Source organism: Hetaerina americana, unplaced genomic scaffold, assembly GCF_022747635.1.
Source record: "Hetaerina americana unplaced genomic scaffold, ioHetAmer1.1.p SCAF_2, whole genome shotgun sequence".
Taxonomy (NCBI): Eukaryota; Metazoa; Arthropoda; class Insecta; order Odonata; family Calopterygidae; genus Hetaerina; species Hetaerina americana.
In genome coordinates, this window is record NW_027286763.1 from 28,029,632 (window position 1) to 28,047,948 (window position 18,317).

Genomic DNA, 18,317 nt, shown 5'->3' on the forward strand with positions numbered 1-18,317 from the left:
GATTAAACCTTGAAGGAGGACGTGGAGAGTTGTAAGTGTGTCTGGTAGAAAGGCCAACTATATTTGATCACTGAAATTGGAGATCAGGGAACTTATGTTGAAACATGTTGCTTATGTTTTAAATTATCCTCTCACTGATAATCCTTAGCCTAACATTTCAGCAATTTACCCTAAAAGTTTTCTTCTATTTGAGCAGCCAGACTCACCCATGTGAAATCACACCTCTTCGATGCACTTTGTTAAAATATTGTTTAACATTGTCTTTTGCTGAAACTTCGAAAATATTTGTGTGAATGGTATTCGTTAGTTGCCCTCATACTGATGAATTCTTAAAGAGTGAAATGGCTGTTTTTTTTATCAGAGTGAAAGAATACTATGTAATAGTAAATTCAGCTGTTTTTCATGATGAAAAAAGTGTAGTTTATATTGTAAATACATATATAAGAAGGAATATGCTAAAAGAATTGTAGTTGACTGAAATCCAGTGATGTTAATGTTGCTGATGTGAAATGCAGGCACACTCCCTCTCTCTGTCTCTGTGTGTGTGAGTGTGTGTGTGTGTCACGGTGGAGAAGGGAGTGTTCTGCCTCTCAATGTCCTCTGTCCCACTGGTGTCCGAGAATTTTACACCATGGTAATACAAGGTGGTGACAGCTAGAAGATATATGCATGCATACCTAGTGTTCATGCACCAGTTATCAGGGGAATGTAATCTAATACTATTTCTCCCTGCAGTTGAATGAGTGAAAGAAATTTAAAAGAAATTTTATGTTTTGTACAGTTTTGTACGAAAAACAGTGTAGTCAGGTACTTGAAACCATAAGTTTATTCCCCTTTCCCTGATAATTAGCAATAACAATAAATGCCTTTTGTGGGAAAATCCTTTGCATATATTTTATTTTCCCTGCCATGATCACCATTCACCTGTGAGGAAGCAGAATGACATTTCATTGGTAAATGACTTTTGAACAAAAGCTGAATAGCTGCATTTCCTAGGAAATTGAAATCATGCTTTTAATTGGAAGAGGTTACATTTGGTTTGCTTACACCTGCTTATCCATTAGTGACGCTTCTAATGATTGTTACACCACTCTTTCCGTCCAGAGCAAGGGAGGGAGGGAACAGGGGTGGGAGGGAAATAGTGTGTGTGGCAGGCAGGGAGGAGGGATGATCCAGAAATATGCTATGAAAGGAGCTCTCTCTCTCTCTCTGGTGGGAATTTGAGTTTGACCCTCTGCAATGGCCACAATAATATAAGTGAGAATTTTTCTGGGAAATTACGGATGAATTCCCATCTTCCACAAAAAGGTCACTTTTCTGGTGATTCAAACCACAGTCGAGGCTTCCTTCAAAGTTAAGGCTGGGTGAAAGTTTTACATAAATAAGTACCATATTGCATTCTTTGGTTTTGAATAATTGAGGAGCCTGAATAACTTTGAATGGCAACTTTTCACTATAATTGAAATGCTAAATAATAAGAGGATGTCAGTTGCTTAAATCTAAAACAGTACAAATGGTGAAACTGTCCAGAATGCTGTATCTAAACTCTGAAAATATCATCTCTGAGCTGAACTGAATTCTTGTGCAAAATGGGGTAAGTACTGAAGATGAAGAGTGAAACAAGACAATTTGTAAACAAACAGTAATGTCTATTTAATTTCAAATGAGTTACAAGCAAATCTCTAGGTTTTAACACAATGGCATGAACATTTCAAAGTCATCGCATAGCTTTGTGGAAATGATCACTCCTTACTCACAAACTTACGAGTGACCACACTTCAAAATGTAATAATATTCATCAAGAGATCTATGCTACAATATTTTGAGAATGTATGGATTGTGAAGAGAAAGGGGCAGGAATAGAATGAGTATTTTAATGGTATGAAGGAAGGAAGTGGGTTTGTAGAGTAAAAGAATTTTTCCTTGTAGTGTTGGATGTCAGGTTTCTCATTATTTGTTTGAATAGGCAACTAATTACATTGTGGTATCACTTTATAGCTGGTGTCCATCTGAAACCTGCCTTAACCGGTATAATACCAATAATATCTATAATAATATATGAAGGGTGTGGTGATCCAGTGGGCAGAGTGTTGGACTACTGATCGGAGGACCCAGGTTCAGTTCCTCTCTGGGTACACTCGGCTTCACCCAAGATGCGTGATTTTTCAGGTACCACATCTTCCTGGGAAACCATAGGTGGTACAGGGAAAGGAACTGACCCCCCTACCCTGATGTGTGAATTTCACACACCCTTAGCCTTTGGTACTAGCTGAGCCCGACCCTCACTTAATAAACCAACCTTTGTGTTGACAACTGTGGTAAATACATTCATATGTACTGTGTGACTCGACCCGTAACCCTCCTCCACCCCTACACCTATCCAAACCTGACCTTGCAGCCCTTTGCTGCTTACCATGTCCACTGCCTGATTTTTCTCCAAAATACACTCCTCAGCCAAAAGATCATGTTCCCCCTATTAATGAAACAATCAGTCTCTTGGAATATACATGATGTGCTTCTGATAAAGGAGAAGTCTTAAAACTTTCTGTGACTCTCTTAACCTCAAATGAAAAATCACTTCTAAGTAAAGGTTATCTCTTATCACCAACCCCAAAAATCAACCACGTCACCATTCTTACTAATGCCCTCAATTTTTTCTATAACCTAAGATGGATGGCCTTTTGGATTATTCAACTTATATGCCAACAAGAGACTAGGGATATCCACACCATCTTATTGCCATTTAATGGCCAATCCTCCCAGGAGCCTAAACCTTTTCCCCCAAATCATCCAGTAAAGATTTCAATCAACTTCCTATTCAAAATATCTACTCATTTCTTCCTCAATTTGTTAAAACTCAAGAACAATCTTTCCACATCTGAATAATTTTCTTTTAAAAAAATTCATAAAAAATTCCAACATTGTCATCGCTTAAGCAGTTAGAGGCTCCATGGTTATAGTACTTAACACCACAGAATAAATCAAAGAGGATAAGAGACAAGTGTAATGACACCACCTCATACACAGTCACCTCTGGCTCACCCAAACCCTGTCTTTCAAAAAGATATCATAACCTTTTTCAAAGAAAGATGTCCCCATGATGGCCTATCTGACGGATGAATCTCAGCTCTTTCACCACATGATCCCAGTACCTCTCAGTTCTACATTCTCTCAAAAATTTATAAGCCTAACATTCCTGGCCGACCATTGTTTCTTCTCATAATTATCCAATGAACATTTATCTGTATTTGTTGACTACCATCTCCAGCCCCTTGTCCAATCCCTACCATTATACATAAAAGACACAATTTTGTAGAAAACCTTCATTCTATCTCTTTTGCCCAGAGTACATACATAATTATAACCTTCCTATGTACATTTATCCCCCATAAAGAAGGTCTCTCCTCCAGAATTTCCTTTCCAAATGCCCTACTCCACTAGTCTGTAGCACAGATTTCCTTTTACATCTTGCTTAACTTCATTCTTATGTGTAACCCTTTTACTTTCAACAATAGCCACTACATTGCAACAATTTCAGGTGATCAGGCAAATGATTTTAACGCTCTGAAATTGTTGCATTGGAATGCACACTTAGCAGATGACTCCGTTTTAAGTCCTCCTTGCTACATCCTGTCCCCTTCACTTCCACCATTTTCTCCACTCAATACACTTTAGTAGATAACATGCAAAATTTTCAAAGTGTAAAAGTCATTTGCCTTGACTGGGATTCGAACCAGGATTCATTGGTGTCCAGCTGAGTGCTTTAGCCAGTTAAGCTACCAAGGCGTCCTCTTACTTAACTGGCCAAATCAATCTGGTTTTGAATCCCAGTCAAGGTGAATGATTTTTACACTTTGAAAATTTTGCATTTTAATGATATTAGTGGATGAATCCATTAAGAGTTACTGTCACTGCAGCTCCATGAACTTTGGTAGACATCCAAATCTCCCTCCTCAATAATAATTTCCATATCTTAGTCCATATCAAACCCACAAACAAACCACATCTTCATTTCAATAGCTGTTATCCTCTCTACACTAATCAGTAAATCCCTACTCTTTTCTCTTTTGGGTCACTACACCTGCTAAAACCATGATACTCTGAATAAATTCCTGTCAAGACTTCATGTCTCTCTTATCCAACAAGGCTATTCGCACTACCTTCTGCACAAAAAATCATAAAGCATATACCATATTATAGCTAATCTAGTTAAGGTAGTTTATGGGTGGACACAACTACCAAATAAATATTTTATCTCTCCATACGAAACGCAACCCAAAATCATTCTCTATAATTAGCCCATCTTTATCTCTGTATACTTCCTCCCCAAATTCCATCCAAAATCCCTATCCTATTTCTGCCCCTTCCTCTTTTGCCCAATGTTCCCCGCTCTATCACAGTCTTCAACATGCCAATCAATATGCTTTCCTTTTTTTCTTTCTCCTTATGATTTCTCCCAGCAATCCCCTCTCTTTCTCCACCATATCTAGCACCTCCTTATTTATTTTCCATTCTGTCCACTTAACCTTCTCTATCCTTCTCCACAACCACCTTTAGAAAGCGTCTAATCTATGTCTATCATCCTGCTTCAATGACAGTGTTTCACGGCAGTACAAAACTATGCTCCATATCAAAGTTTTAACCAGCTTTTTCTTAAAATCCTAACTCAATGTCCCTGTTGTCAATTCCCTCATCCTTGTGAAAGATTCTTTGCCTAATGCAATTCTTCTCTTTATGTCCCTACTACTTTGAACATTTTGGTTCTAAATACTTCCAAGATACATGAGCTGTTCAACATGCTCTAGTTTTTACCTCTTATTATAACATTTAACTTAACTATTCAATTGTTCCCGGCTCAACTTTGTGGAAGTTCATGTTCATTAAATGAAGAACACAATGTATATTTCCACTGTTCTTTATTTACGTACAACTAGTTTCAATGCTTAAGCGTCATCATCAGGTACAAATTAATCAAGTCGCAGTCCATTTATAAACCGCTCATAATGGAGAGCAGGGTAGGGAGAGAGGGGGGAGAAGGAAAGGAAAAGTGGGGTTGCGATTGGCGTTGATGGGGAGAGGGGTGTTAAGCGTCAGGGAAGGTGATTGGTGGGTTCACAGTCGGGTGGGGGGTTTGTTGGGTTTATTTTTAAACTAAAATTTTAGTTTAAAACTAGTTTTTTGGGTTTATTTTTAAAATTTAAAACTACAGTAAATCTTTCAAATATTATTAAATCCACCGCATCAAGTGTTAAAATCAAAATACTGTATATTCTACGTTTCTTAGTACCGTATTATTTATTCCTTTATAGCGATATTCAATACATTTTAGCGACTTGATGTAATAATAATTTTACTTCACTCATGGTCTTACATTGATATTGTTGGGGAGTTAAATTTCTGTATTGCATGGTTGAAATCTTTCGTAAAATTGTAGTGATTCGATCATTACTTTTAGTACACGTGAAATTATATATTATTATGCGTGAAATTAAGAATATAACTGTGGAAGAATTATTTAGCAATGTAAACGGTCGAATCAGCTCCTTCATACTTCGCGCCATACTGTGTCAAGTGTTGCTTTTCTTTTGTTTCATCAAAACCTAAATGGACTGGGCCTAACCGTAGATGGGGCTTCTGTGCGGACCTGGTAGTGAAGGCGAAGTGATGTTCAGTGAATGTAATTTTGAGGTGGAAACCAGTTAAATCATGATGATACTTCTTATTTAAAAGGAACTCAATATTCCGAAAGTTATATTGACGCTCAGGATGTCGTCCAAAAGGTGGGTTTAGGCGTATTATATCGTGACATCAACTCTCTCTTCAGCTTTTTGGTCTTCGAAGTTCCATTAGGAAACCGAGCACTTGAATTACTTGAATAGGATCACTGGAGTATTTTTGAAAATGGAAGTATGTAATGTGGCATTTTGAGACACTAATTCTGTGGTATAGCGATGAGGAGTTTGGCCAATTCTTATTTTTTACGTTGACAGCCCACGCTTATTCTGCGATTTGGCTCTACTAATGTAGTTTATGGAGAATGGCACTGGCTATTTTCAAATTACTCTCGACTTAAAGTATTTTTAGGAGATTCGCATTTAGAGTTACAGACCTACAATTAAATTTTTCTGTTTAGTTTTTAGTGACATTGTTTAATTGTAAACGGGGGCAGTGTTTCGTGAATTTTGTCCACTCCCTCGTATTATAAAAATTTACTTTTGTAAGGAGTTATTTCTAAAAAATATATTTTTTGTGAAATCACAAAATTTGTATGTATCTGATCCCTGAGAGCTTATGCAGGTATTGAAAATATAATAATATGAATCTTATGTGTTGTTTCATCACCAGACGTCCTGAGAGCATTGTGTAGGTGGGTCCCCGGCCCCCCGCATTGTTGGCTAGAATTATGAATTACACCAGGCTCGTGATTTATTTTGATGTAAGGTTGAGCCATATTTTCCTTTATTCAGGTAATGCAAAAGTGGGATATATTAAATGATAAAGCGCTAATCATTATGCATAATGCTGGGTACACTATTTGTAGTTAGGAGATAAATGATTTTCAAATTCCTCTCACAGAAACAGCCCTCCCTACCCTGATGTATGAATTTCACTCGCCGTTGGGCGTAGTATTTGGTGAGTCGTACACTCACCAGTCAGACCAACCTTTGGGTTGATTACTGTAGTACTCGCAGATGTGGACCCCTGGTGGTCTAGTGGATAGAGGACGAGATTACTGACTAGATTTCAATTCTGGGTGACACTGCCGGGCACCCTCAGGTTCAATCTAGCTGTGTAATTCTTCATGTGCCAAATTTTCCTGGGAAACCGTATACGGCGAAGGGAAAAGAACTCCCCCCCCCCCAACCGGACGTGTGAGTTGCACGCGATGTTGACGTAGTATTGGGCGAGCTCAGCCCCCTCTCATTAAACCAACCATCGAGTTTACTGCAGTATTTTTCGCCCAAGTTGTGGTCACTTCTTGTACTAAGCTTAGCCACAAGAAAACATTATGCTACGCCAGCACCCATGCTAACGATGGAATTAGTTTACATGACAGGCTAGGGTTAGATGACCGGGATTAGAGTTAATAGGCCGATACGCTATTGATAATGAGCCAGCAGGGTTACCGCTGCTTGCATATGCGCGTGAGTGAGTGATTGAAAGAAGTTGCAGCAGCCATCACTCGCTGAGGGCAAAAGGCAGTGATGAGGCTGTAGTGAACTTCTATTTATCCCTCCCCCACTTCACTACCAGTGGGTTTTAAGATATCGTTGAGTTGTCTTTGAGGATGTTGGAGAGACTATTTTGTTTTATTTTTATTCACAGTGAGTTGAAGAAGCTGTCCGAAGAAAGCTTGACCCGCCAGCCAGAGGAAGTGTTTGATATCATATGCAAGTTAGGAGAGGGGTGAGTGTATGGCAAGGATTTGCTCCTTGGTTTATATCTTTTACTTTCCAGGGCTTCTGGCGGAAAAATGAAGCTCATGTGAATAACAAGGCATAACTGTGTTTTTGGGAGGGGCTAATGATCTGTGATAAAGATCGATGTATTTCCTGGTGATTTTGGAATGATAAAGGTTTTAACTTCCAAGATTTGCGAAAAAAGTGTCAGCTCTTTTGATGTGATAAGCCACCATTTGTTGGTTGCAGTATGGTTCCACATGTTATAAGTAACCATAGTAAATATAAATGCCCAGTATAGATGTATAAATGCCCAACAGATCAGGCGAACCAGATCAATATCTTCCTGTTGAAGGTGTGCCCTGAGTGTACTGTAATCATTTTACCTAATCCACTGCGCTTGGTGATTCTAATGAAGGTTTGCCTGTACCTAGGCTAGTCTGAAAAATGTAGAGCTGTAAGATGGAATAATAATTTTGGATGTTAAATTCGTGCCACATTCTTATTTTTTCATAGTTTTCTATTATTTGCATAATCAGCCCCACACATATGACTTTGGAGAAGGAAATCAGAAATTTGAAATAAACTTTAAAATATAGCATGAGTATTAAAATACATATAACCTAACTGAGTCATACCTCTTTCTCCTAGCATTTTTCATGTTTGAATGTGGTGTTTGCACCAGGCATTAAGTTATTATTGAACAATTTTTCTTGCAGACCTTGCTTGCTTTCTCTCAGCAGTTTTTCATAAACTTATCTTATACCCTACCTATTTCCCAATCTCCCATTTTCCTAACACTGTGACCCAAACCCCTATAACTTTGGATTTTCCTTCTTTATACATTCCATATATTTTTTAAATAATTGATCATACTGTATGTTTCTTCCTTGCAATGACTAATTGTTGGAAAGTACACCCGGACAACAAGAAAATTGCTCAGTCTTTCTTTTATTTCTAAAAGTAGAGAGGAAACAAAACCCATAATAATATATGAAAGATCAAATTGGAGTTAGTAAACCATATTTTCTTACCTTCCTCTTGTCCTTTGTGGACATTATACATGTGGAGAGTTACATACCTGCTTCAAAGGAGTTCTTTCGTGCAATGCTTCCTTGTTTGCAAACTAGTCTTCTGTGAGGAGGGCAGTTGGCTCTCTTAATTTTTTTATCATATATTTTGAATTTTTATTTGTCTACATAAAGTGTTTGCCTTTTCCTGATAAACTCCTTAGCAGCATATTTTAATCATTTTCAAACTGTTTGTGTGTGTGGGATGGATTTCTGTGTGTTTGGTGACTCAAAAACTATTGCCTGAGCATCTTTCAACATCCAGAAATGGTATCATCTGAAAAAAACAGTTAATAAAGCAGGAAATATAGTTGCCTTAGTTAAAACTGATATGAATTTCCTCAAAGGCTTGGGTATTTTATTTAACTCATTGAATTGCAAAGGAATAGTGATTAGCATGAATATTTCACTACTTATTAGAGGAAGACTTGAATTTTCTTGTTTTTTCCATTTATCTTTCTTACGAGAAAACTATATTAAACAGTGTTGTATTTTAACATATTTTTCATTTTTATTCTGCCTTTTTGCATGTAGTCACTGTAGGAAACCCTATTTTTGCCACTGACTCATTCTCCTCAATGGGGTGAATGCTGAATTCATTATAGCATAGAAGAAAAGAGATTTTATTAAGAATTATGATGCTAAGATTGAACTGAGCTGAGGAGATATTCTTGAGGCTATTGCTCGATTTACCTTGTAGAGGTTAATAGAAAAACGTACAGAGATACGTAAAAATTACTGTTTGTTATTAACCCTTTGCACTCGGGTGCTTTTTTCTCGATTTCCTTAGTCTACTTGGGATTCAATTTTTTAAATACCCCAAATTAGCTAAGCGTGGCACTAGAATGAAAAACTGGAGTTTCTTTTCATACAAACTTATTTATTTGGATTTTTTGACATAATTATTGATAACTTTATTGATAAACCATAATTTAAACTCTATAATTTTTCATGGTATGATATTTTTGGAAGCATTCACCAACATGAAGACCTGGTTTACATTCACACGTCTCACAGATATATATCGTCTCTCATCTTCCACCTTTGATTTTTCGGTCAGAGCAAACCGCACAATCTTTATGTTTTTTGTTAGGGTGAGGTGTGATTATATGGAGTTTTCCATCTAAATATTGCTCTATGTTTGTGGATGGTAATCTAACCCTGGTCGTTAGTGTACCATCTCGGAATTCTCCAAAGAGATTGTGTACTAGTTTCCTAACAAATTTCACATATGAGATCGGTTTTTCATTTTTTCTTTGCTGGCATTCTTTATGCAATATAAATGAATTTACAACACTGACCTGAAGCCCCCAGTAAAACAATTTATGCCACCATTTTAGAGTTTTCCTCATGAAACAGCTGCTTTCTAATTCTTTGGAATACTTATCCATCGTGAGGAGGGGAAAATCGTTCAGAATGAGCAACTACTAGCTGGTAAAGCATTCGTCCAAAGGGAAAGCATCTGTTGTAAGAGAACCCTCTGTCATTAGGGAAAACACCTGCGTTATGCTTCTAGAAACATAAGTAAACCTCAGAGACTAAGATAAGGAAGGTTTTTTACCACAGGAGGATGATGACACCTCAAAAAAGCACGGCTCCAGGAAAATGCCTAAGGTTCGTGTTTTACTATGAATATAATAGATCATATCTTGTACCCTCCTACTCAAGATTCCTGACTATGCAATGGATAGGAAAAGAGCAGGCAGAATGTTTGATGAGAGAGCGGACACTAGGAAGAAAAGGAAATGAAAGAGTCAAAACTAGAAAGCAATGAACTACGAATGAAGGATCAGCTGACTGAGGTACCTTTACATTCTGGCGATCTTTTTTCAGGCGCCGATAATCTCTAAAAGACATTGCTTTACATTTAGCTGACTTCCAAGTAATGAAAAGCAAACAATTATAATGAAAAAGAACTTACAACACAGTAAATAGATGACAAAAAACATCTGCGTAGGTGGTGGCATCCTTTGGGAGACGGCATTTATGTCGATGACGACATCATGGGTCAATACTATTCATTTATAAAACCAGCCATGCTATTAATTAAGCTTTAACTTTCCTTTTCCTTTCATGCAGATGATTACAAGAAAAGTTATTGGAAAAATAGAAAAAAATCCCAATTCCCCTCGTGGTGAAACTCCGTGTCGAGTGTGGCTCGACATACGAGCTGCTGCAGTTGCTAACCGTGTCGAGTCACACTCGACATCCGAGTGCAAAAGGTTAAATGTTGTCCTAATCATTGACCATGCAAATTAAAATCATAGGGAGAAAGAAATTCACTGGGCACACCTCCAACTATCCCCTTGCAGAGAAATGTGACAAATAATATCAGTTACACATAATTGCGATCCAGGTATTGGACAGACCAAAAAAAGAACAGCTGCAATTGCTAAAATGAATTAATTCCCACCCACCTATTGTTATGATGGATATGATGCTTGAAATCCATTGAAAAGTGGCATTAGTGAAATTTTGGTTCATCTTTTTCTGTTGGTAAAGTAGATGCAAGGTACTGCTTTATCGTATATTATATGTGAGAAACTTACGTAGCAAATCATCACCTGAATCAAATGCAAAAAAGTTCCAATGCTTGTTTGTTCCTCAAGTAATACATGTGCCAACAGCAATGGGGAAATGGAAAAAAATCACTATTTTCATTTCTTTTCACATTGAAACTATTATTTGTTAAAAATACTTGGTGGTATGAAAAATTTAAATTTAGCGGCAAAGGGATTGGCAGCAGCCAAACAGCATGTCTCATATATTTTAACTGCTCTCTTTCTCATTACCCTTGTGCAGTTCCTATGGGAGTGTGTACAAAGCGCTGCACAAGGAGTCTGGCCAGGTGCTTGCCATCAAGCAGGTTCCCGTGGACACAGACCTCCAAGAGATAATCAAGGAGATCTCCATCATGCAACAGTGTGACTCCACATATGTGGTCAAGTATTATGGCTCCTACTTCAAGAACACTGACCTTTGGGTGAGTGACTTTTTCCTTCCTAGAGGAAGGAGAGTGCAAATTTGGTCAGTTTCAGTTCAGGCCAGAGGTTAAGGTCCCATCTGCTGTTGCTGAAAATTATTCTATCACTTCTTACCCCACATCTAATTGACATCCAGTCATCAATAATGGCTCAATCTGTCTCCCACAAGGGTCACATAATTAGTTACAATTGACTATGGGAATTTAATGAATATAAAAAAAATTATTTTAAGTTACAGAAATTGAATTGCATTCCAAAATGGATATGGATTTTTTACTTTACAAAGATAACGTAAAAAGTAAGTAAGAGAAGTGAAAAAAAGTTGCAATAGAAAGGACAAAATGCATAGATTAAAGAGTCTAGTATGATTCTTTATAAATAATTCAGAGGTACTAACTATATTGCAGAAATTTCACTGGAAAAACACCCTTGTCATAGGCAGATGTTTATCTAAGAATTGTTGAAGGAGAGGCAACAAAAATGTATTAGTTCTGTTGAACAAATTAAAAATAATGAAATCTACAAATGCATAATAAAACACATGTAGTGAAAATTGTATTTGGTGAAAAACTTTACCTTGGTTTTGCTGAAACTTTGATATTTATATCTCTATTTGCAAAGAGGATTGTCACCTCATTACCCTCCATCATGAACCAGTAATTGTATCAGTGCTAGGAAATTGTATAACTGCTAGGCCATCAAATTTTGCGTGAGACTGGGTAAAACAGGGAAAGAGACTCATGACATGGCAGGAAAGGCAGCTTATGATGATAACACCATGGGTAGATCGGGTGTTTTTCAGTGGCAAAATTATTTTGGGAAGGTAGAGAAGATAAAGACGCCGAACGTTCAGGACACGTCGACCTCAAAAAGTGACAAAAATCTGGCATAAGTGTTGGCATGGTTTTTGATGAACTTAGCATCCCTAAAGGTGATGTGCATCAACTTGTGACTGAAAATATGGACATGAGAAAGGTGTGTGCGAAGTTGGTGCTGCAAATGACCTCAGAGGAACTAAAGGAAACTCGAACGCAGATCTGCCAAGAGCTTTTCAACTTTTTCCTTTATCCCAGCCTCAAATCTGTGCTGTAAGGACATCACCATGGCTCAGTGGAAGCGTTTTAACAGGCTGTGATGAGGGAGCTAAGCAGCATTCCAGGTGCTGCCTTCCAGAAGGCGTACAAGGCATGTGAAACTTGCTGGCAGCAGTGTGGAGGTACAAGGGTGCTACTCAAAGACTTTAAAGGAATGTATCAATTCTGGCAGTAAATGTTTTTTAATTGACTCAGTTCTACTCCTTTTGGGACACCTTGTAAAAGAAGGTTTAATGCCGACTGAAATTCACTCAAGGATTGTGGATGTGTTTGTGAACTCTTCTCCTTCGATTCACACTGTGAAGAAATGGGCAACAGAGTTTAAACATTGCTGTAAAAGCCTCCAAGTGAAGGACTTCCAAAAAGTGCAATCGCAGAGGAAATCATCGAAAAAATGCACAATATATTTTGGAAGGTCGGCTTATGAAAGTGCATGAAATTGTTACTGTAGGGATATCAAAAGAGTGTGATGGTTGGATTTTGCATGAGGAATTCCCCGTGACCAAGCTTTGCAAAAGATGGGTGCTCACTGCGGATGATATACTCAATCGGATGACGCTTTCTGAACAATGGTTGGTACACTAAATGAAATACAGGAGTGATTTTTTGTGATAATAGGTGACAATGGATTTGTCATTATGCACCAGACTCGAAACAACAATCCATACAGTGGATAGAGGTCGGTTCTTCCTCTCCAAATGAGGCATTGGTGGGATAGGTCATGACGTTGTTTTTTCGGGATTCGTGAGGAATTCCATCGATTGACTACTGTGAAAATTGTAAAACAATACCTGGGGTGTTCTATTGTAACCTTCTATTATAACCTTCTAATGGAACAGAATGCAACAATTTGTGGCTTGGAAAAAATCAATACCGTGAGTATGGGGTAATGGATAATGTGACAGGTTCTCTGCCACTAATAAATGACAATGGTGTTGTCAGAAATTTCATAGTATTGGGGAAATAGCAATGAGCAGTCCAGTAAAATAATCAATTAATGAAAGTGCCAAATAGATTCTTAGTCACTGAAAAGTTAAATGGGAAGTCTTCAATAATAAACAACCACACAACTATTTGTCGAAATAAAGCCTTTTTGAATATTTTTCCTACTCTTTTTGTAGTATTAATTCTTCTGTAGGGAATATTTGCATTCTGCAAGTGCTATTTCTGGGGGATAATGTGCTAAATCACAGAATTTAGCATCATCTCAATAGGCTCTCATATCTGTTCAAGTTCTACTAGAAGGGAAAATGTTACCTGCATTTTTGAATATGTTTGTATGCACATTTATCTATGTGTAGCATGTGAGTGAGGTTAAGTGATTTTAAGACATTCCTGTGATGTAGTTTTCTCAGTAATATGGTTTTGTTTACTGAGCTGTCTTAAGATTCATGTGCTCCATAGTGGCTCATTAAAAGAATTCCCTGATTTATAGAGAGTCAATGGCTTACAGAAAAATGGTGTGACAGTCATACAGTGTGGCTCACCACACACCCTGAGAACCCTCAGCATAAACAGGGAGTGGTGTACTTGTTCTGTCTGTTCAATTGAAAGAAGTTAATTCATGACCTGGTTTCAGTGTATATACATGCCTGCTTTTTTTAACTGAGTGAATATGAATGTTTTTTGAGCATATGAAATGTTTCCACTGCCGCCTTTGTTTTGCACCCACCAAATTTGAAATTAAAAGGAAGCCAAGGTTATTGCAGTTTTGCAAGGAATAAATATTTCTTTATTTTTTTGGCTGATGAAAGACCATTCTTCACAATCATGCCCACATCCTTGACATTTGGGAAATCAGCCCAGGGGTAACTAGAGCATTCTCATGTGTGCCTGTTGTTCAATCTTCAGGGTTGCTATTAATTGAGTGGATGTGAAATTGCAGGAGTAAGCATGTGAGTGGGCAAGGTGTGGGATTGCAGGGGTGGTTGGAGGGGGTTGCTGGGCTCCTCTCACTCCTCTCTCTTCTCCTCTCCCTGGCAGATTGTCATGGAATATTGTGGTGCAGGTTCTGTGTCAGACATAATGCGGCTCAGGAAGAAGACACTCACTGAGGATGAGATTGCTGCCATCCTGTCAGACACCCTGAAAGGCCTGGAATATCTTCACCTTCGACGGAAGATCCACCGAGACATCAAAGCAGGGAACATTCTCCTGAACACCGAGGGCCACGCCAAACTGGCTGACTTTGGTGTGGCTGGGCAATTAACAGTATGACTTCTTATCTTTTTTATTGCCTTTGAGAAAATATTTTTACTGATATCTTTGCATCATCAGACTCATTTGAAGATTCTGTAATTCATGATTTCTTATAAATTATTGTACCTGTGAGTCTAAAATCTTATTATTTTCTGAATAATGCCAACTTCATAATGTGATATTTTAATTTCTTTCTCCTTTAATGCACTTTGTACCAACCAATCAACAACTTAACTGAGGATTTTGTTCAAAGACAACCTTAAATTTACTGGCCATAGTAAAATTCTATCAATTGTTTCTTCAAAAGGGAAATGTAATGGCAAAGTTCCACAGATATTTTATTTTCCTTGACCAGTGTCGATACAAGGTATCATCATCAGGCCTGAGTTCCATCATATTTTGCCTGATAACGTTGACTATATCCAGTTTGTTATTTCCAGGGTATACTAAAGATTCAAAATCTTATAGTTAATGATGTAAGATGAATTGGAAAAAATAGAGAATTATCAAAACATAGATGAATTATCAGTTTTATTTGGCTATATCACATTAAGAACTTTCAAAACAAATTTTAATTCTTCGATTTTAATATGTTAACTGTCAAAGGCTTTAGGAACCACAAAGCTTGAACAAAATCAGTATGATTATTTATTTTGCAATGCTTATCAGCTCAGTTGTGTTGTGTGTTACCACATTGTAATTCTTCTGTTTATCTAACTTACATAACAAAATAGTAAAAATTTTCTCAGTGATTTATTAATTTCCTTTAATGTGCTTTCTGAAAGTTGAAGTATGGCAAAGTTACTGTCTCGCTCTGGAAAACTGTAGTCCCCCCTTTTCATTAAAATCCTTAGGTTCAATGTCCTGGTATAATTGCAAGAATTACTTACTCAATTATTTATTGGTGTTATTTATTAAAACTACTTATTTTTTCGCACAAAGGTTTCCACAGCATTGAACTGCTTGTCTCTGCACTTCAAGGTTTTCTATCCGCGTTAGTTGTCTTCGGGTGATGACAGTTTCACTGGCCATCCTGCCTGTGTCTTCAGGTTGAAAATGCAGGCAGGGAAACTGTCATCACCCAAAGATAACCAGCATGGATGGAGACCATGGGAGCTCAGAGACAAACTACTTACTTTTTGTTTTTATCATGCTCAAATTTTTATTATTGTACTTGACTTCCCTCTAATACCTCTTACCTGGTTATCATGGCATCTTCTTAACAAGAAAGGCAAAAATATATTTGATCTTATCACAGATGATTTTCTTGTTTTTAGTGTTGCATTGCAATTGCTTTTTGTTTATTCTTGTGAAAAGCAACCATTTTAACATTGTTGAGACCTTGTAACCATTGAATTGATATTCATTTCATCCCCCTTGAAATTTGTTTCTCCAAAATGTTGTCCTTGTACTCGAGGATAGTGCAAATAATGCATGTCAACTGATTTTATGTACTCGCAAGATCTGCCACTCTTAGACCTCATTCTTGCTTTTCAATGATTTTACTTTTCATTTCTACTGTTATTTTTATTTTCATATAATTTCGCTGTAATTTAATTTTCATGTCTTTTTCGGGCACTTTCTTTAGCAAAATTTTAACGAGGCTTATTACTCTTTGCACCAAAAATCACAAATAACATGTCTGAACACAATTTTGGAAAAATGTGTGAACACAAGCGATACTAAAATGCTAGCAGAAGTAGTGCTAAGCACAAACTGAAGTACGAGGTGCACAATCTGGGACTTACCTTCTCCTTCTCACTCGTTATATGAAACTTCACTTCACTTGTTTAGAGAGTAATTTTTTGCTCACTATGCAAATTACTCATTATGAAAGGTGCTTGTTGAGTAAGATTCTACTTCGTACAGTGTGTGAATTTAGCAGGTGAGGGTAATAAGGAGAGCAAGTTCCTTACTCTGTGTGCTGCCTCTGGTTTCCTGGGAAAATCAGGCTCCCCAAAAATCACTCAGCTTAATTGAAGCTGAAGGTGCTCAGATGAATCACCTGAAACCTCTGGTCAGTAACCTCGTGCACCTCCCTCTGGACTACCCCACACCTATGATCTACCATGAAGCAGGAAATTGGCTCTGAGCATTTTTCCTTTTGCTTATGAATGACTGACCACATTTAGTTTGTTCAGGAGAGTTGATTGCTGGCCTTTCTTCCTCAGGACACAATGGCCAAGAGGAACACTGTGATTGGAACCCCCTTTTGGATGGCTCCTGAAGTTATACAGGAGATTGGCTATGACTGTGTTGCAGACATCTGGAGCTTAGGTTTGTATTTCTGTGTTATGCATTGCATAGTTTGCTAGTTCATTCATTGGACCTGACTTTGGTCCCATATTCAGAGACAGAACTACATCAAATAGGGCGCAGTGGCCCTACACGATTTCTTTTTATGCCACAAATTTGTATTCAGAGACTCACCCACTGGTCTCCTCATTGTGGGGAAGTGTCTTTGTTGCTGCTTCTTTTTTCCTTTTGCGTGTGGGAGGAGCCAGCTGAGTTAGCCAGGACAAATGAAATACGATTTGAACTTGCATGCTACCGCTCGAAGCAAATGATGTTGCTATGCTCTTTATTTCAAAGGTACTTTAAATTAAAATATCATAAATGTTAGTCGATTGAAGATTTGGGAAACCAATACTATGAGGGTGGAGGTCAAAAAAAGGCATGGAAGAGAGTTGAAATGAAATTCTCTATCTATGTGCAAGTAAATCAGGTTAGCTCTTCAACTGCAAGGTGGCAGTGTTTTTGTAATGTTATGTTGTTCAATTCAAACTATGGTAAAAATGTTCCACTTCATTAAACTGTACTTTTATGTTTGCTCTAATGTCTTTCCTGTGCTTTCATTAAAAAAAAATGCCATAATATGCAGCCAAAGATTAGGTTGAAAAGGCATTTCTCCAGTGCCAAGTTTTTGGATGCCCCAAAAACTTGATCGTTTACGGCTGAGTGAGTTGGGCACTGTATAATAGTCAGTGGTACTCAACACCATCCCTTGTTGTTGGCATTGCTGTTGCAGGTATCACAGCCCTTGAGATGGCCGAGGGGAAGCCTCCCTATGGAGACATCCACCCCATGCGTGCCATCTTCATGATCCCAACCAAGCCACCTCCGTCCTTTCGGGAGCCTGACCGGTGGTCTCCAGAGCTCATCGACTTTGTCTCTCGATGCCTCGTCAAGAACCCTGAGGAGAGGGCACCAGCTTCTGAGTTGTTGAGACACGAGTTTGTGCGCGATGCTCGTCCTCCGGCAGTGCTCACGAGGATGATTGCTGAGGCACGGGAGATACGGGAGAGTCAGGCGGCACAGGCAGCAGCGCAGGCAGCAGCCCATGCCGCGGCCCATGCAGCCGGAGGCCCACGCCCCACAGCAGATGACTCGGTGGGTTGTCACAAAAACGTGCACCACACCCCTTCCCATTCTGCACAATTATGCTTGGTTAGGTTTATGGGTAATGGGGATCTCTGTGGTTTGACCATTTGGTATTATAGAATTTTCTAGGATCTCCAGATCAGTGCTTCTCAAACTTAATTTTATGTCATTAGCTTGTTACTTAATTTT

General features: G+C 38.1%; 1 protein-coding gene across 1 annotated transcript in view; it reads left to right on the forward strand.

The window, feature by feature from the left end:
• The first annotated feature begins 5,652 nt into the window (after positions 1 to 5,652).
• hpo (serine/threonine-protein kinase hippo) overlaps positions 5,653 to 18,317 on the forward strand; it is a 29,349-nt gene continuing 16,684 nt past the window's right edge. Inside the window, exons 1-6 of the mRNA XM_071585992.1 lie at positions 5,653 to 5,780; positions 7,327 to 7,407; positions 11,273 to 11,453; positions 14,532 to 14,759; positions 16,919 to 17,024; positions 17,776 to 18,137. Coding sequence (XP_071442093.1) covers positions 5,767 to 5,780; positions 7,327 to 7,407; positions 11,273 to 11,453; positions 14,532 to 14,759; positions 16,919 to 17,024; positions 17,776 to 18,137 — 972 coding nt within the window. The 5' untranslated portion in view covers positions 5,653 to 5,766. The remainder of the gene's footprint in view (positions 5,781 to 7,326; positions 7,408 to 11,272; positions 11,454 to 14,531; positions 14,760 to 16,918; positions 17,025 to 17,775; positions 18,138 to 18,317) is intronic.